Source organism: Suillus subaureus (genome assembly GCF_016647635.1).
Source record: "Suillus subaureus strain MN1 chromosome Unknown BJ212scaffold_45, whole genome shotgun sequence".
NCBI lineage: Eukaryota > Fungi > Basidiomycota > Agaricomycetes > Boletales > Suillaceae > Suillus > Suillus subaureus.
The window spans coordinates 166121-184982 of NW_024538601.1; the positions used below are offsets into that span (position 1 = coordinate 166121).

An 18862-nucleotide genomic window follows, 5' to 3' on the forward strand; every position below is an offset into this window, starting at 1 on the left:
ACATGCTTGCTACTCATATCCCTGCACATAACCTATCATCTACTGTAGGCGCAGATACTCAAGAGGATCTAGATGAAGAGGAGGTGGCAGAGGAGGTGGCAGAGGAAGCCTCAAGGAATTTGCAGGACATTCTCCTCATCACTGATGACTTCTTGCAGCTCCAGATTCATGACAATGGTGAAGTGGAGGAGTAGTCTAGTTTACCTATCATGCTGTCACAATGTACTTTGTTTATCGTGCTTAGTGTCAAAACATGCTGTCAATATATCCCATTTAACAAGCTCATTGTGTATGACAACAGGCACAAAGGTTCACACGGCAGGCGCATGGCAACAGACAGCAGGAACGTTAGCACCAACATCCCACACTTACTTACCTATAGCTACTGTTATTATGAGTTGCTCTTTATCCAAGAGATATTGAAGGAGGCTTGGAAGCACTGTAAGTCTGTCATTTTAGACGTGCTAGCCCTATCTATAATCATGTCTAATTAGACGCAATACGTGGGAGTCACAGGTGGAGCAAACCATGGTTCTGGATGAGCACACTGACTTTGTCTTTGCCCTTGCAATATCACCGAATGACCACATCCTTGCAAGCATTTCAGGCAACAAGACAGCACGATTGTGGAACCTGGACAATGGACAACCTATCAGTTCACCTCTCCGACATGCAGAGCAAGTGAACTGCATGTCGTTTTCCGCGGGTGGAAAGCTACTAGCAACTGGCTGCAATGACAAAAATGCGTACTCATGGGATGTTGTTGCGATTGTTAGAGAAGCCGGCCTCAATGAACTTCTATCAGATTCAAAGGTGAGTTGATAATCTCATTGTATTACATTCTCACAACTGAACTTGCTCTACCAGGCCAACAAGTTGGCACTCCATGTACGTAACCTATTCATTCAAAAATATCATTTTATTCAATATATACATTCTAGGCTAGTGCTACACAACATCCGGTCCAGCAACATCCGCCTGTTCATTGCGTACCCCATGGTTTCTTCGATGGTATCCCACCAGCTCATGTACGTCATTGCTATCACTTTGAGTACCATCCTGACCCCCGCAATTTCAGACCTCAGTGCCACAAGAAACCACACTTTTTGGCCGCTTATTCCATCGCAGCCCCTCCAGTACCCAGGATACATCATCATCCTCCGCCCTTGGCTGGGCTCGAAAGCTTTTCAAACGGCGCAGACAAAGTGGTGGAGAAATTGGGTTGCAAGGGTGCAGCTCCACAGTTACTGAGGTCCCATATGCAAAGGGCAAACGTGTATGTTATTTCTGTTTCTCAGACGTTCAATTCAACCTGATATCATGTAGAGAAATGCTTCAAAGAGGGAGGTTGCATTAGCGAAACAGAAACAGAAACAGAAAACGAAAGCATTGCACTGGAAGAATTCTACTGTGGGCAGCTCACAGCCTACCAAGCTCAATGTCGCCCAGTCATCTTCGCAACCACAGGCACCTGACTCCTCATCGTCCACTACACCTGCTGCCGGTGATGCCACAGCTACAACTTCAACATTGCCATCACGCCGTCATGCAACGATAAAAGATGTTGGACTCCAGACTCACTTCTGGCTCTTTCTCGGTTGTCTCTCTCCTGAATATACAGACGATCATCATTAGATCTTGACATCCTTCACAACTCGCATGTCTTTACATCTCAACGGACTCTCATTGATATGCTCTATCACTCCCTCTGATGTATTTCGAACTGTTCATTATGTACGATACAGATACCAGAACGAATATACATGTTTGATCTCGTAGGATCAGCTTTCTATACCATCAAGTTCGACATGTCATGGCCATTGTTTTCCTCATTGGAACAGGACTAAAATGACTGTCCATTATATCAGCTCTCGTGGATGTCTTTCCTGCAGAATCAAATTCATTACCTGAGACTCGGTTGCCACTGGTGGATTGCAAACCCAAGTATCAGATGGCAGATGCCTTTCTCTCTCTTGCTCTGGGACTGTGCACACAGACTTGGATGTCATAGGTGATGATGGTACAGGGAGCGGCACCGGCTCAGACCTCTATTATCAACTCCATTTCATCCATCAACACTCCCTCATCAAACTTGGTCCAAGAACCTGTCCTTGGTGTTCCATTCGGTGCAGGGATGTACAAGCATGGTGCAAAGTATGTGCCTTTGTTGAAGAGGAAGAGACTTGATCATGTCAATGTGGCCAACAAATGTTGGTGAATAGGCAGGGGGAGCAAGTATAGCAGGATGATGGAATTGAATGATCAGGCACTTGTGCATGCTGTTGTAGATGCCATCGCCTTTGGGTATGCAGAGCGATTACAAACGTGAATCTGATCGCTTTATTGCTCACATAACTAACCCAGGCAAAAGCATGAATCAGTCAAGTTCATTCATGCAATATCTACTACAACGGAGAAGTAGGAGGACATATCAATACTCATGTGGATATTCATCACAGATGTCCAATCAATTTCATCACCCAGTCACTCACACAATACTGACAGATTGCTCATAAAGCCTATTGCAGCATAAGGAGCGTTGCATTGATAATCAAGACTTGAAGGACGAGACAAGGATGATGGTCACTCCCAATTTCAAAAGAGGAGGTCCAGCTGCTGACCTGAGCTGCAGGTACAGCCTGGGTAGATCACAGGGCACAATAAATGACATATACCATGTGACATTTGAAACGTTTCAGGTCAGATGTATGGCAACTCTTTGATGGACTTGCTATGCCAGCTTGCTCTCGGACATGTTTGATTTACTTTTCACTATTGCCATTTAGTGATTAGTCTCGCAGCTGGGTCATGGTACCCTCATTTACCATGCAATGTCGCAGAAACAGCGTCTCTTGTGTCCTCAGTGAACTCGCATATGCAGCTGTAGATCATATCCCTCCCCTTTTCGATCAACTATAAATATGTCAAAATGGAGGAAGCTTTCCTGGACATGATCCTGTTACAAGAAGAGTTGCATCGAAGATCTGCGAGTGTGTAGATCTCTATGGGTGCAATACAGCATCATCAAAAGCACACTGAAAAGGAAAACCCCATGCCACATTCTACTGAACAACAAATATGGACACTGAGAATGGTCATTTCTGGAACTAATTCATCCATTGCATCCCGGAGGGAGATAACATATACACTGCCATTCTATGTTAGCAGAGAAGCGAACACTTAAATGTGTGTTTCATGTCTCGGTGTACCCTTCTTCTCCATCAATCCGAATTGTTCACCTACCAGACTCTGCGCATATCTCACTCTCCATCATGCCTGAAAATAGTGCCGATAGTGCTACTCCTTCAGCAGCTGAAATCGATCTACAAGGACTTGAACTGGCAGAACATCACTTTGGTCCCTTACTTCGTCCAACTCGCACTACACAGAGCATGTGGACCAATTATTCCATCAATCGCCCTCAAACTAATGACAAGTACCACACAGCATCACACAAGGGCTCTGAGGAAGACCCTGGGGAGTATGACTACAACAAGCACTCCAATGATGCCTGGCTTTTTGACCACATCAAAGCCTGTGTTTCTTGAATTGAGAAGGAAATGGACTTGGAGGATGGCATCCTCCAGAAATGCATCACCATTTTAAGCCACAAAATGGTACTCAACGAGGAAGTGCATGCAGCTTGTTAACACCATATTCCATTGCTGACATCCATGGTGATTGACAGCCATGCTACATAATCAGGATCTACTCACCCACTGCACCAATGTACATTGATGTGAATTTTCAATACTACTGCTGTTCACGTTGGTCGGAGATCGAGTGGTTCTGCTCTCTCGGGCACAAGATCCAACACCGTCCATCTGCGACGGCAGGCAATGCACTTGCTATCAAAAAAGGGCTCAGCAAGGGCAGTCCTCCAAATGTGCACACACGCAATGGGTGGCAGACCTTGTGCTGGGGTCACTATGAAGGCTCCAATGAGAACTATGCCGAAGATTGGCCCCGCATCGAGTGTGGAAAAGTAGAGTTGGACGAAGATGGGGTTATGGACATTTATGGGGTGTTGTTCGGAGAATTGGAAAAACCTGCTGAAACAGACTCGGAGGCCACTTTGGTCACCCCATTTCAGGTACCTCTTAGGTTGTATTATACCTATAGAGGTTTTCACCTAGGGGGTACTTTTCAGGTGGTCTGGCCATGTTTGTATGGTCTTTCCCCAAGTATATAGGGTCCAAAATGAAATGTATTGAGCATGGTCCAGGGGTCAAAATAATTTTTGCATGGGAAAGACCGCCAGCCAACTTTAGACCACACATACATTGGGAATTTCCCATGGTGCAGGGGTGTCAGGGGTCCTATGATGACCAAAAGTTTTGGGCAAAATTTTTTGAAAATTGTGGTTTTTTTTTGGTCCTCTCACCCACCTCAGGCAGCACCTCTTGGTGGAAATAAAGGGTCCTGCAGACCTGGTTTCTATATTATGGCAACAGGACCTGACCTCTCTGTGGCCTATCAATATATTTCATCTTTAATGATCCCCAGTGATGTGAAAAGGAGGATGAGTGTGCAGGGTTTCTGAGCAGATCTGATAGGCAAATCATCAGGGAAGACTAGGGGTGAGCAAGATAATATGGGATATGAATATGTATCACCAAGTGATTTGTATGAGGTAGGAACAATAGAACCATCTTAAGGCATCTGGCATGACAGTTGAACTTTGAAATGAGACTTATATTTGGGGAAGGGAAAGAGGCAAAATAATGAGCAGATCTGAGGTAGCAGAAAATAAAGCTACATAAAGTGTCTTCCATACCTCACATCCAACTCCAAGAAAGAAAAATGTAGAGCTGTGGGAGTGAGATAGTGAGATCAAGCCAATATGCTTGTGAGGTATTAAACATGAAGACATAGAATATACATTGAAACCATTTAGAGAGTCGCTGGGGAAAGCCAACATGCTTGTGAGGTATTGAGCGTCAAACACAAGGACATAGAATATACATTGAAACCATTTAGAGAGTCACTGGGGAGAGCCAACATGCTTGTGAGGTATTGAGCATCAAACACAAGGACATAGACTATAAGTTGAAACCATTAAAAAGTGACTGGAGGAAGGACCACAGAGGATGGGAAAGACCACGTAGAGATATGGGAAGACCCAAGGTAAATAAGAAAGGATTGTAGGGAAGGACCATAGTGAGTGGGAAAGGACCATATAGACATATGGGAAGGACCACATTGAATACAAAAGGACCATATAAACATGTGGGACAGACCACAGTGGATGGGAAATGGCCATAGTGACATATGGGAAGGACTGTGGTGAATAAAAAAGGACTGTAGACATATGTGGGAAGGACCATGGGGGATGGGAAATGGCCATAGGGACATATGAGAAGGACCATGGTGAATAAAAAAGGACTGTAGACACATGTGGGAAGGACCATGGGAGATGGGAAATGGCCAAAGAGACATATGGGAAGGACCACGGGGATGGGAAATGGCCAAAGAGACATATGGGAAGGACCATGGTGAATACAAAAGCACTGTAGACACATGTGGGAAGGACCACAGTAAATAAGAAAGGATTGTAGGGAAGACTACACACATATGTGGGAATGACTGTGGCAAATAAGCCATGTTCATAGAAGTAGACTCACTACAACATATACATTCACACAATCATCATCCATTTGAAGTCATCATTACTTGTCAAGAAAGCATTTATAAATTTTCAAACAAAATTGGGAACATACAATACAATTATGTGTGACATACATGTTAAATAATAATACTATGTAAGAGTGTCAGGGTTACATGCAGTGCCTTTTTTTAAGTGAAGATTTTGTAGGTGATGAAGGCATAAAAGTATCCTCAATGTCATCAACAAAGTCCTCATCCTGGTACCTGTACTCATCAGCTAATGCAACCTCTTCAATTGCATCCATTAGTTCATCATCTCCAACCTCATAATAAGCCAGATCGCCATCCTTGTCACTCTCTTCCTGCTCTCCAAAACTCTCATTGTCATCATCCTCACACTGGAAAAAAGACAGCTGCACCTGGTCTCAAGCAGCTCGAAGTAAATCTTCATTTTGAGGACCCCAACTCTCAACTGGCCATGTGCAAGGGATCTCTTGAACTTTCTTCTTCCAGATGACGCAAATGTGAAGAAGTTTGTCTGTGCGGGCCCACATGTGGAATGACACTACAAGATCATCAACTGCCAACAAATTAAGTGTGATTCACTGTATACTGAGACTATACTCACCCGCAGCCCTCAACACAGTTTGTATGGCCTCCCACTCTGCAAACATCCACTCCTGCATGATGGTCCGCTCTCGCATCAAACGAGTTTCTTCTTCGATGCACTGATCCACTTCAAGCTGTAAATGAATACCAGACCTGGTGGCCTCATCCGATAACCATGCCAGTGGGTTTATACTGTCTTCGTCCAGGCCAATATCTTGCCAGATCTCATCATTGATGTCAAGTAGAAAGATGCCCTTGTGTATAATAGGGCGAGGTGGAACAGCAGAAGGGGGAGCTCTCTGCTGGCATATCAGAGACCACAACTGAGCACATAGGCCGTTGTAAGTGGAGACCAATTTGAGAACCCTGGGTTCTTGGTGTTTGATAGAGTACTGGGTGCTTGCGCGAATCTTGTGTTCCACTGAAAATACATGAGATGTGCTGAAAGTGAAGTCAAGTAGCATTAACATACAATTAACTGTAGCTCAATATGATCTCTCCAGCCTCTCTAATTCAAACTTGCATTGATGGAGATGGTCCTGAATATGAATTTTCACTGCACGAGCATTCAAGCAGACTGTCAGATAAGTATTGTTCTTCATCTTCTTAAGATTGGCCTTTGCTTGCATTTCAAGAGCAGCTTTATGACATTGAAGGGTATCAGTGGTTTTGGCACATTGTGACCGAGTGTTGGAGAGCTGCAAATTAAGCTCTGCAATATTAGAAACGCTGCCTACATAAAGCTGCATTTCTAGCTCATGGACAGAAGTCTCATAAGCATCCAGGGTCTTCTCCAGTGCAAGGATAGTTATAATGACCTCCACCACTTTGTTTTTGGATTGCCCTACACAATATAATTAGTAAGGCAGTGAGAGCACTACTTAAAATCTTATGTGGGGTGGGTCATGTCTGGTGAGCAATTTGCACCTTCCACTCAGCACGAAGCATATCTTTGTTGATGTCTAAGTCGAGTAAACTGTCCAGAGCCATGTTCTTCTTCATCTGGCAATGGATCCATTGCCAGTGAAGCCAATGCCCATAGCCTTGGATGGATTTTGTGTCCAGGTGGCGAACCTGAACATCGAGGACGAAAAGATGTTGATAGAACTACAGTAGAGTTAGAAATGTGATATATATTATGTGAATGTAAACTTACTCCAGAAACCTGTAACAATGGGATGAGTTGCTTAAGTGAACTCCACAGTTGTTCACAACCCTCACCATCAGACAGCCCAAAACCCTCGCACTTCCTTGGGTGATAGACAATTTGACAGGGCCATTGGTGGCCATATGCATGGAATACCACAATGGCAAAGGATATGCATGATAGAGTGTTGTTGTCCAGGAATTTCCACTTTCAGCAACTTTGTTCAAGTTGACATGCGATGTCATAGAGAAGTCCTATAGTCATTTGAGGGGGCAAATGCTTGAACAAGCAGTCCAAGAGAGCGAGCGCATAGTGTTGCTTTTCTCCCGCTGATGTGAGGTTGGCAAGCCAGAGGACATGGTCATGTCTACATAGCAGGGCCATCAGGCCTGTGTCAGTAAAAAAACAAGTGCTTGCCTTTTCACGCTTTTCATCTGCAGCTACAAAGGATTCTCTGCATCTGTTCAACACAGACACTGGCACATGCATCCCTTCTTCATAGTGATCCTTGTTACCTTCCGCTCTAGAGACCCGTACTCGACATCTCTCTCCACGACAACTCTGTATGAAATCCTCCATCGCTTTGACATTGTCGCCCGATAGAAAGAATGTTGGAGTTGGATTAGGAGGGTCAATAGTGTCAGCACTGCAAGGATTAGTTGAATGTTTTTGGGTAAAACAAGCATCTATGCAAACAATAATGTCTGGGCTGGTGTCACCAATTAATCACAGTACAGTATGAGCTGAGACAGACTTACATAGAATGAGAATCTGATCCATGGTAAGTATTTCCTCCAAAACAAAGCAGACAATGAGAATGAAGGTATTCACTGGGTTTATCGATTGGTGGGAGATGTGCCTGGCCCTTTTGAATGTCGGTGATGAGAGTGGAAATGTGATTGTGAGCCATGATGGTCAGTACTCGGTACCAGTGAAAAGCATTGCCAAAACAATGACACAAGTTATTCTGATCCAAGACTAAGCATTACTGCATGCATGAGAATTTGAAAAGCTAACCTCGCACAACAGCTTGTATCCCATTCCATCTAGAAAAGTTTCCACCGCATTGCACCATGCAGTTTGGTTGGGAGACTGGCATACAAAGAGCAGACGGATGAACTCTAAAATGTGCAAGTCCACTGCGAGTGAGGGAGCAACAGGAGCACATGGAAACAGACCACAACAGAGGAGCTGGAGGGGGGCAGGGAAACAAGGGCATGCAATGATGTCGATTTCTTTCAATACTGGAGTGTACATGAGATAGATTTGGTAGAAGAGTGACAAATAACATACAGTTGAAGTGCACGCATGCAACTGTAATGCTCCAAGTCTTACATCCAGCTCTGCAAACTCCAAGATCTTGCTGAGGTTGTCCTGGCATGTTGGTATAACATAGTGCTGAAGTTAGCTGAATGTAGGATAGGTATGGTATAAGACAGGAAGGAATGACATCTTGCGACCATCTGCACCACTGGTTGGCCCTTTTTTGTGAGCTGGTGAGATGATGAGTGATAGGACCGTTGGAGAAATGTAGGGAGTCACTGAAGAGACCTTTGTCCATGGTATTTTCTTGCAGTGCTGATGTTCTGGACACAGATGGTGGACAGCGAAAATTTTGCTGCGTGAGGCGTTGGTGTCCAGGCAGCACCAACACAGGAGGCAGGGCAGGAAGATATAGGTTGAGCTGTCTAGTTTGACAAGGACATCACCATGCCATGTTCATCCAAGGCTCACAGATGATTGTGACCAGCTGTGGAATTGAAAGGGATTTTTCTTGTGTGAGGGAGGTTGATGCCTCACAGTGGCGAGGTTTTGGACGACAAACAGCCATAATGAATGCTGTGGACTTGAAGTCACATGGAGGGCCACCAATGATGCAGAGTCAGTTGGAGGAGCTGTCCACAGGTGCGCGGTCTGGGAGAGTACAAAGGGGAATCAATCTGAGGGGAATTAGTACGGAGGATTTGAGTGATGGGCAGACTGTAGGACTTAATCAGGGATAATGTGACATTAAAGAAAAAACTTACTAAATAGATAAAGTTTTTGAAGGAACTTGACATCTGATCAGCGGACACTTTCTAGCATTCTGCCATAAGTATTGTAAGGTAGGTATCAGTATAAATGTGAGCAAAGAAACATACACAGATTCACATACAGTGAATGCGATGGTTGGGATGATGTTTGTATTAGTACAAGAATTAGTACAAGAATAGTATAGCCTGCCATGATGTTCAGAGACGGCATTGACACAATAGGAAGATAGGATGATGTTCGTACCAGTACAAGGATAGTATAGCCTGCCACGATGTTCAGAGACAGCATTGACACAATTTTCTGAAAATACAAACCTGATTCGCATAAATGATAGATGGATAGATGGCTGTGGGGATAAGGAAGATAGGATGATGTAAGTATCTAGTACAAGAAAAAATGGATATCAAAAATACAATAGCAGAATGACATCAGTCGCTGGCTATGACTTGGGAATAATGTGCCTATAAAAATATATCAGATCTGATGTAGCTGAAGGATCACTCACCGTGCCACTAAATTGGGACTAGCAAACATTGCAAGGTATGCTGCTTATGAACACAAAATATAACCTTATTTGATGTGTAGTAAGTAATGGAAAGTAGTACAATTGTCATTTATAGAAGAAACGTAAAATGCAAAGGAATAAGTGTGTAGTACAAATATGATATCGATTATGAAGGGAGGGAATGAGGAATGATGGGGGGCCTGCCAAAATGACAAAAGAATGTCTGCACATAAAAGGCAGTCGCAGCATGCATGACTTCCCAACACTTGGTATCAGTGAAGTTTTCTGGGGTCAGAGGCACAACCAGAAGTGGTGGGACGTTGTTCCAAGCACAGAGGAGTTCCTGGAATTTTTCCAGGTAAGGCAGAACACCAATTAAGGTGTTATTCCACATGCCATAGTTATCCCCCAGAAATGGCTCTGACCACATGACCAAACCAGCCTCACCTGGAAATATGGAATGAAGGAGTTGCTTGCGACTGGTCAGATCATCTGCCCAGCATTTATGGACTAAGTGGCGATCAAGATCCCTCAGTTTGTAATGGAAACTGAGCTCATATAATTCCCATGTAATCCTTTGGGTGAGACGGTGTGGAGGGTTAGCAAGACTGGCAACTGACACTTGTTTGCCACAAAACTCCACCGATCCTTCTGGTGCAAACAAATCTCCATGAGTCTCCAACACATCATCACCAAACAAGTCCCTCATCACCGCCTTTCACTTCTCCACTGCCATAAGACCCTTCTTTTCGGGATCTTTGCCTTTGGGCGCAGCACCTTGTGATTGGGTTGTCAATCCACTGCCAAGGAAGTCATGCCAGAGCTGTGGCAAAGGGTAATTGCGTGGTGGGTCATGATTGACTCGGCCAATCCATAACAGACGACAAGCAAGCCAGGTGGCAATATAACCTTGCAGGTGCTCCAGTAGCTTTGGACCGAGGAGAAGAGCAGGTTCAGGGAATCTGTATCCCTGATCAATCACATAGGGCATATACACACAAGATGGATCCTTTGTGCAAGTTTTGAGGGCATCATCCCAATATAAGATAGACAGTGGAAGATATGGGCTTTCAGGGTCTTTCCACTTGTCCCTGGATTCGCCTGACTGGGATGGTTGGGTGGGCTGAGCCTCTCTCACATCTGATACAGTAGTAAGTAACATAACCAATTAGAATAGGTTCACCTACAAGGTTGTCACCTATGCTTTTTCTGACTTTTTTGAGGGGCCTTTCCAGCAGCGGATGGCTTAGAGCATGACACAGGTGTAGAAGAACTGGGCATAGAGAAACTGCTTGCTGAAGCAACCGGCCCATCGGGATTTTTGAAAGTTGTGCCACCATATAGGTGGTGAACATGAAGCTGACGCTGGTGGCCACCTTGACCATGATAGATGATGTTGTAGGGGCAGATTTTATTGCCCTCTGCGTACATCGAGATGACAATGTCATCTGGATGCATGATTAATACGGGTTTCATCACCTTCATATTAGCAGGTATGTATGCCATTGTATGGACATACCAGATGGGGACACCAGCCATGTGGAGCTTGTTGCACATGTCACTGTCGTGTGTGAAAGCGCCCATCCAGGCTGAATTAACAGTGTTGGCTCCCATGCTGGAGGAGATGCAAGGTTGGGTGATGAGAACCCAATCCATGAAGGAGTAAATTTCAAGGAATAGGTGTTGGGCATCCATGACGAAGATGAGGAGATCACAAAAGGTTAAGGGATGTTTCTTGAGCTGTGAGATACCATGTCGAAGAGATGCAATGCGATTGATGATGATGTCATTCTTGCCTTGTCAATTGGCCCTCCAGTCCTGGACACGCTTGTCTGCCATTTTCAGGAGTGACTCCAATCCTTCAACCTTGTCAGAAGCTAATGTGCCTACAGGAAATGAGTTGCCTGGAATGGCCTTGAAGTCCTTTTGGTCAGGGGTGAACCATGCCCAGTGAAGTGGGTGTGGGAATGGGTAGAGCTCCTTACAGGGAATGCAGACAGAATTGCAAAAGATGTTGTCATAGGCTTGAGGCCATTGAAAGCAGTCAACAACACCGAAATGCCCATTGGCACGTGTGTTACAGTAACGGTTGCCCCCTATCATTTTCTCTTCTATCTTTCATTGTATTACGTCATGACCGCACTCGGACCGTGCCATCATTAGACTATTCCCTTTTTCACTTACACATGTATCACAGCGCGACCGCCTCGTGCCATCGTTAGCTGACGTCATTCCCTTATCTCTGACTCGTCTCGATGACGTCATTCTCTTATCTCTGACTCGTCTCGATGACGTGTACGTACCGGCCCTAAAGTGGTCTTACCTATATAAACCGGGTCTTGTACTTAGTTAAACTTTACTTTAATCTACTAGGTTTTACCCAGAACATCTTTCGCTTAAGACCCCCAATCTTAAGTGTCTGATATCGATATTCAAGTCGGAGACACTCTCTCTAACTTGTCTTAAGGCGCCTTACATTTGTGAGGTTACGATCCGGCTTTAGACGTCACTCTTATCGAGTGTCTACTGTCGCGCCCATCCTAGTCGACCTACGGTCTACCGTAACAAAAGATTAAAGTCCACCACCGACCCTCTCATCAAAGAGGTTACCAGACCCTCTCATCAGAGAGGTTACGAAAGAACCCAGAACTCAGCGAGAGAACGAATAACGTTCCCCTGAACAGAAGACATTACTCGACCAGACGCTCAGAATGTCCACCGTTGCCAACACCCCAGAATTGAAAGCCGGAGCCCCGTCTACTTATGATGGGAGCCCTCAGCAGGCACTACGATGGTTGTATGCAGTAAAAGCGTACTTTGCGCTTAATGCTACAATCTACAATACCGATGAAAAGAAGGTCATCACCGCCCTCGCGTATATGACAGAAGAAAGTGCTATGGGTTGGGCACTCACTTTCTACACCGAAGTCGACAACTCCGCCGCCAAGTCCTACGGGACTTTCGCGAACTTTGAAACTAAATTCAAAGAAGCATTCGTACCCGCCGATGCCGTCGGTACCGCCATGAACAAACTTAGAACGTTGAAGCAGACGGGCGACATCACATCCTACATCGCCAGCTTCAAGACACTCGCTGCACAAGCCGGTGTCAAGCAAGACGCCGTCCTCATCACGTTCCTCAATGACGGATTGAAAAAAGGGATCGTTAACTCCGTCTATCAGATGGAAACTATCCCGACGGACTTCGACAAATATATCGCTGCAGTCGTGAGACTAGATAGCAACTACCAGAGGGGTGTCGCGTTCAGATCCAACCATCGAATCACCACCAAACCCTCTGGGCAACGCTATGTGCCTAGACCCTCCATTGACCGACACGACCCAAATGCTATGGAGGTAGACCGTCTTACCGAAGCCGAAAGAAGCGACCATATGAAGAAAGGACTATGCTTCACGTGCCACCAGAAGGGGCACATGACTAAAGCATGCCCGAAGAAGAAGATTCCTGTTCGCAGAGAAGAGATGAGCGACAGTGAAGAAGAAGATACAATGATCCGTCGCCTCGCCGAGGATTTTTGATGTGGAAGACGGGATCGACGTCCGTATCTTCCGATGTACCCATTAGACTTGTACAGAGTATAGGAATAAGAAAGGAACTTCGCGTTCCCATTTCCCTCATCTCCAAAACCCGTCTAAAAACCGTCGAAACAACAGCCGTTGTGGACTCCGGCGCCGCCGGAACCTTTATTTCTGAAGAGTTCGTCAAAACCCATGGGATTCGAACCCATAAACTCTCGAAGCCATTCCGAGTCACTACTGCGGATGGAAGTTATGCGAAGGGGGGCGCCATCACCAGATATTGTGTCCTCATTGTCAAAATAGACAACCGATCCATGATCGGGAAGTTTAATATCACGCGGCTTAGCCGACGTGATCAGATCCTATTGGGAATCCCCTGGTTACGCGCCATGGACCCAGTAATCCGATGGAAGGCGGAAACGTTGGAGCTTTCTAGAACTGAGAAAAGCGACCAAATCGAAGAGGAAGTCGACAAAGAGCGACAAAGGAATAGGTTGCCTCCCCTCTTCAGTAAAAAAGTAAAAGAAGAGGAACCAATCCCAGTTGTAGTGCTGCCTAAAGCGTCAACCAGGAAGACAGCTGAAGAAATACCACGCGCCACAATTGAAGAAATAGTTGATGAAGACGCAACCCCGTCGGCGTTGCCCGATCTGGATCCCATACCTGATGACGAAGACGACTCCTTTGACACCAAGGACGACGTATGGACGACTAGCTACGCACCACCAGTGCGAGAAGTCTCCACCTACCATCTAGAAGATGATGAGTTCTTAGTCGAGTACCCCGCTGACGCCTCCGAGCTCCGGGTAATCACCAACGTCTCACTAGATACCCCGTTGACAAAAGACGGGACTAGTATTGCGGAACAACAGCAACCCAAGACGCCACCTCTACCCCGACCCACCGAATACGTCAAGACCAGCAACAAAGCCCAGCAATTTGCGTTAGCTGCCGGACTCGAGCAGAAAAAGAAGTCATTCAAAGAACTTGTCCCCTCTTACCTTCATGACTTTGCCGACATCTTCGCAAAAGACGGTTTGAACCAACTACCACCAGAACGACCTGGTATAGACCACCAAATAGAAACGAAGCCAGGTTTCATTCCTAAAACGTCTAAGGTGTACCCACTATCTGAAAAGGAACGAGTGGCGGTTAAGGCTTTCATTGATGAAAACGTCCAGAAAGGGTTTATCTCCGAATCGAAATCACCACAAGCCAGCGGTTTCTTTTTCGTAGGAAAGAAGAGTGGAGACCTCCGTCCTTGTCAAGACTATCGGTATATCAACGAATGGACCGTTAAGAACGCCTACCCACTCCCACTGCCACTCTCCCTGGTCGCTCGGTTACACGGTGCCAAATACTTTACGAAGATGGACGTCCGGTCCGGATACAACAACATCCGCATCCACCCGGAAGACCGATGGAAGGCTGCCTTCACCACGGAATACGGGCTTTTTGAGCCCAACGTTATGTTCTTCGGTCTTTGCAATTCCCCGGCCACCTTCCAGGCGTATATGAATAGAACGTTCCAGCAGGAAATCAATGAAGGATGGCTTGTTATATACATGGACGACATCCTCATATTCTCCAACGACCTCCCCTCCCATCATGAACGTACTCGGCATATCCTTGAACGAATCCGACAAGAGAAACTTTTCCTCAAACCGGAAAAATGCACGTTCGATGCAGAAGAAGTGGAGTACCTCGGAATGATCATTCGCCCTGGATGCGTAGCAATGGATGATGCTAAAACGAACGGTATTCGGGACTGGCCTGCCCCTACTTCGGTCAAAGAAGTTCGGTCGTTCCTAGGATTCTGCAACTTCTACCGGAACTTCATTTCCCACTACTCCGACATCGCCAGACCGTTAATTGATCTTACCAAAAAGGACGTTAAATTCCTTTGGACCGAACGATGCACATCCGCGTTCTCTGAGCTGAAAGAATGCTTTTTGAAGCAACCAGTCCTCCGCAACCCTGATCCCGCCAGACAGTTCGCAGTTGCCACCGATGCATCCCTAGTTGCCACTGGTGCGGTATTACTCCAAACGGACGATAACGGTGTCTATCACCCTTGTGGATATTTGTCCCAGACATTGAACCCCGCAGAACGAAATTACCAGATCTTTGACCGCGAACTCCTCGCGGTTATTCGCGCGCTGACCGAATGGCGTCATTATTTGGAAGGAAATCCCCATCCCGTCATCGTATTCACCGACCATAAGAATCTCCTGTACTTCAGGACAGCCCAGAAATTAACCCGTCGCCAGGCACGATGGCAGCTAATTCTGTCATGTTATGACATTGAGCTGCACCATGTTGCAGGAACTAAACTCGTCGCTCCTGATGCCCTTTCCCGTCGCCCCGACCACGGGTCAGACTCCGCCGACGATAATACCAACGAAACCCTTCTCCCTGATTCTATGTTCGTCCGACTCCTTGACGTTGAACTCATGACCACTTTGGTGAACCCCGACCCCTCCGACCCCGACCCTATCTTTACCGCAGCCTCTGATGCCCTGGATGGACTGTCCCTTCCCCCTATGAAATCCGCCCTCTCCGATTGGAAAATCACCGACGATATCCTTTATTATAAGGACCGTGCCTACGTTCGCCCCGCCGGGCGTCGCCTCATTTTAGAACGATGTCATGATCACCCCACCGCCGGCCATCCTGGCCGTTTCAAGACTGAAGAACTGGTTAAACGTGATTTTTGGTGGCCCGCTATGGGCACCTATATTCGTAAATACGTTGAGGGTTGCGCCCTTTGTCAGCAGATGAAATCCGATACTCATCCGACGACTCCCCCCCTTGTTCCTATTCCCTCCGTCGCCGCGGCGCCTTTCACTCAGGTCTCGGTCGATCTTATCACCGACCTTCCCCCCTGTGCAGGTTTTGATTCAGTCATGGTCGTGGTCGACCATGGGCTTACGAAGGGGGTAATTCTCATCCCATGTACTAAAACCATCACTTCTGAAGGGGTCGCCAGCAAATTTTTCAAATATGTCTACCGACGATTCGGCCTACATGAAAAAGTCATCTCTGATCGAGGTCCACAATTCATATCCAAGTTCTCCAAAGCCCTTGCCAAACTGCTGAAGTACGACATAGCGGCATCGACCGCCTACCACCCCCAGACCGATGGACAGACAGAACGGCTCAATCAAGAGCTAGAAACGTATCTCAGAATCTATTGTCGAAGCAACCCCGAAAACTGGGTAGAACAACTCCCTATGGCGGAATTCGTCCATAACCATCGCAAACACGACTCCCGTAATGCATCGCCATTCTTCCTTATGATGGGATACGAACCACGAGCCCTTCCGCATGTTCTCCCCAACTCCACAGTTCCAGCTGCAGAAGACAGGCTCCGTGCGCTCCAGAAGTCTAGGGAAGAAGCACTCTCTTGCCATAACCTTGCAATGCAGCGCGTGGCAGAAAGGACTCACGGACAGAAGTATCATCCGTGGAAAGTTGGAGATAAGGTTTGGTTATCCGGGAAGAATCTAATCACACAATTACCATCACGAAAACTCGCCCCAAAACGATATGGCCCATTCCCAATCACCGCTGTCCTATCCCCCATCACGTTCACACTCAGATTACCACCTCAGTGGAAAGTTCACCCCACGTTCCACGCTTCTGAACTATCAACCTATCATGAAACTGGGGTTCACGGACCGAACTTCCACGACCCACCCCCTGACGTCATTGATAACGAAGAAGAATACGAAATCGATGCGATCTTATCGCACAGGGGGACGGGTAAACGAAGACGCTATCTCTTATCGTGGAAAGGATATTCTTCAGCCAGCAATGAGTGGGTTCCAGAAGAAAATCTCACTAATGCCCCCGATATCCTTGACGCCTATAAAAAGGCCCATGGATTATAGATTCTCTTCATGTCCTCCATCGAACGCCTACGTCTTTGTATCCTCCACATCCAAGAAATCACCGCTGCCATGAACGCCACTGCCGAAAGAGAAGCACACCCCGTAACACTTCAAGAATATCAGAACGCCACCGCCGCCGACTTCGCACGGCACGCATTTTCCCCCGCACCTTCACCGCCAACCTCCGACTCCACTCTAACCCTCACCGACGACTCAACCCTCACCGACTATTTTTCAGTCATTGACCAAGTCGAGACCAGTGCCTTGTTCGAATCAGCCATCACTTCCCAGCAGTACGCTATTGAGATTGATCGTCTCCTCGGAGAAAGAGGAGCAATCTCTAGCGGTCTCATAATTAGAATCATTAGAGACGCTAGCCTTATCGAACGCACCGCCGCCCTTCTTGATGATGAGCGACACCAAACTATCTTTCGTCATTTGCATATTCGTATTCGCAACACTGCCATCCGCCTCCTTCCTGAAGATACCAGGGACGCTATCAGGGAAGCCATCCATATCGTCACCGAGCGAATCGCTCTCAACCCCATCGCACGACCACCTTCCCCCCATATCGCTATCCCCGTACCTCCGCCAACTCACGATGCAGTTGCCGTGGAGCATCAGGATGATCTCATCCCTCCTATTGCCATACTTGACGTACCGACTTCTCCTTCTCCTAACCCAGTCGAACGCACCAAGAAACGATTCCCACTTAAGCGTAGATCCTCCCGCCTCGCCGCCAAACGAGCCGCATCCGTCTCTCCCACTAAAGCCCCGCTCAAAAGATCGCGATCACCATCGCCGCCCCTGACCCAATCCTCATCAGTCACTATCGTGAAAACGTCGCCGGCCGACAATGTCGTATGCCGGAACTGCCGCATCGCTGGCCATCGCCACAAGAACTGCCCCGCGTACTATTGCAGAGTTTGCCGAGAATACGCACCCGGTCACCTATCTGTCTTTTGCAAAGACTTGAAAGGGGAAGCCGTCATTCCATTAGTATGGACTGACGTTGGCTTTTATGACGCACTTGCCCGATGGGAGATTGAGCAGGATGCCATCGCTCACGCTGAGCAGTTGGCTCAACCGCTTACTATCACGGAGGAACAAGATGATCTCCTCCATTCCAACTACGACGCGGACCCTATCTACTGGGCCAATCAAGATATGTGAAGCCGGTGACTTCATCGCTAAATAAGGGGTAATGTTACAGTAACGGTTGCCCCCTATCATTTTCTCTTCTATCTTTCATTGTATTACGTCATGACCGCACTCGGACCGTGCCATCATTAGACTATTCCCTTTTTCACTTACACATGTATCACAGCGCGACCGCCTCGTGCCATCGTTAGCTGACGTCATTCCCTTATCTCTGACTCGTCTCGATGACGTCATTCTCTTATCTCTGACTCGTCTCGATGACGTGTACGTACCGGCCCTAAAGTGGTCTTACCTATATAAACCGGGTCTTGTACTTAGTTAAACTTTACTTTAATCTACTAGGTTTTACCCAGAACATCTTTCGCTT

General features: G+C 46.6%; 3 protein-coding genes across 3 annotated transcripts; 1 reads left to right on the forward strand and 2 right to left on the reverse strand.

Moving 5' to 3' along the window:
* Positions 1-3272: 3272 nt before the first annotated feature.
* BJ212DRAFT_1303595 (uncharacterized protein) lies at positions 3273-4325 on the forward strand (the record flags this gene model as incomplete). The annotated part of the gene is made up of 3 exons (XM_041333446.1): positions 3273-3539; positions 3689-4093; positions 4272-4325. 3 exons carry the CDS (start codon positions 3273-3275, stop codon positions 4323-4325), a joined length of 726 nt encoding a protein of 241 aa, XP_041187872.1.
* Positions 4326-6032: 1707 nt separating this feature from the next.
* Positions 6033-8924, reverse strand: BJ212DRAFT_1449388 (uncharacterized protein; the record flags this gene model as incomplete). Its single annotated transcript, XM_041338687.1, has 11 exons — positions 6033-6187; positions 6236-6637; positions 6689-6694; positions 6779-6914; positions 6954-7060; positions 7158-7323; positions 7373-7570; positions 7721-8072; positions 8122-8330; positions 8381-8607; positions 8657-8924. The coding sequence occupies 11 exons, from the start codon at positions 8922-8924 to the stop codon at positions 6033-6035; spliced, it is 2226 nt and encodes a 741-aa protein (XP_041187873.1).
* A 1696-nt stretch (positions 8925-10620) lies between these two features.
* Positions 10621-11597, reverse strand: BJ212DRAFT_1485796 (uncharacterized protein; the record flags this gene model as incomplete). The annotated part of the gene is made up of 2 exons (XM_041341031.1): positions 10621-11042; positions 11117-11597. The coding sequence occupies 2 exons, from the start codon at positions 11595-11597 to the stop codon at positions 10621-10623; spliced, it is 903 nt and encodes a 300-aa protein (XP_041187874.1).
* Positions 11598-18862: the final 7265 nt, after the last annotated feature.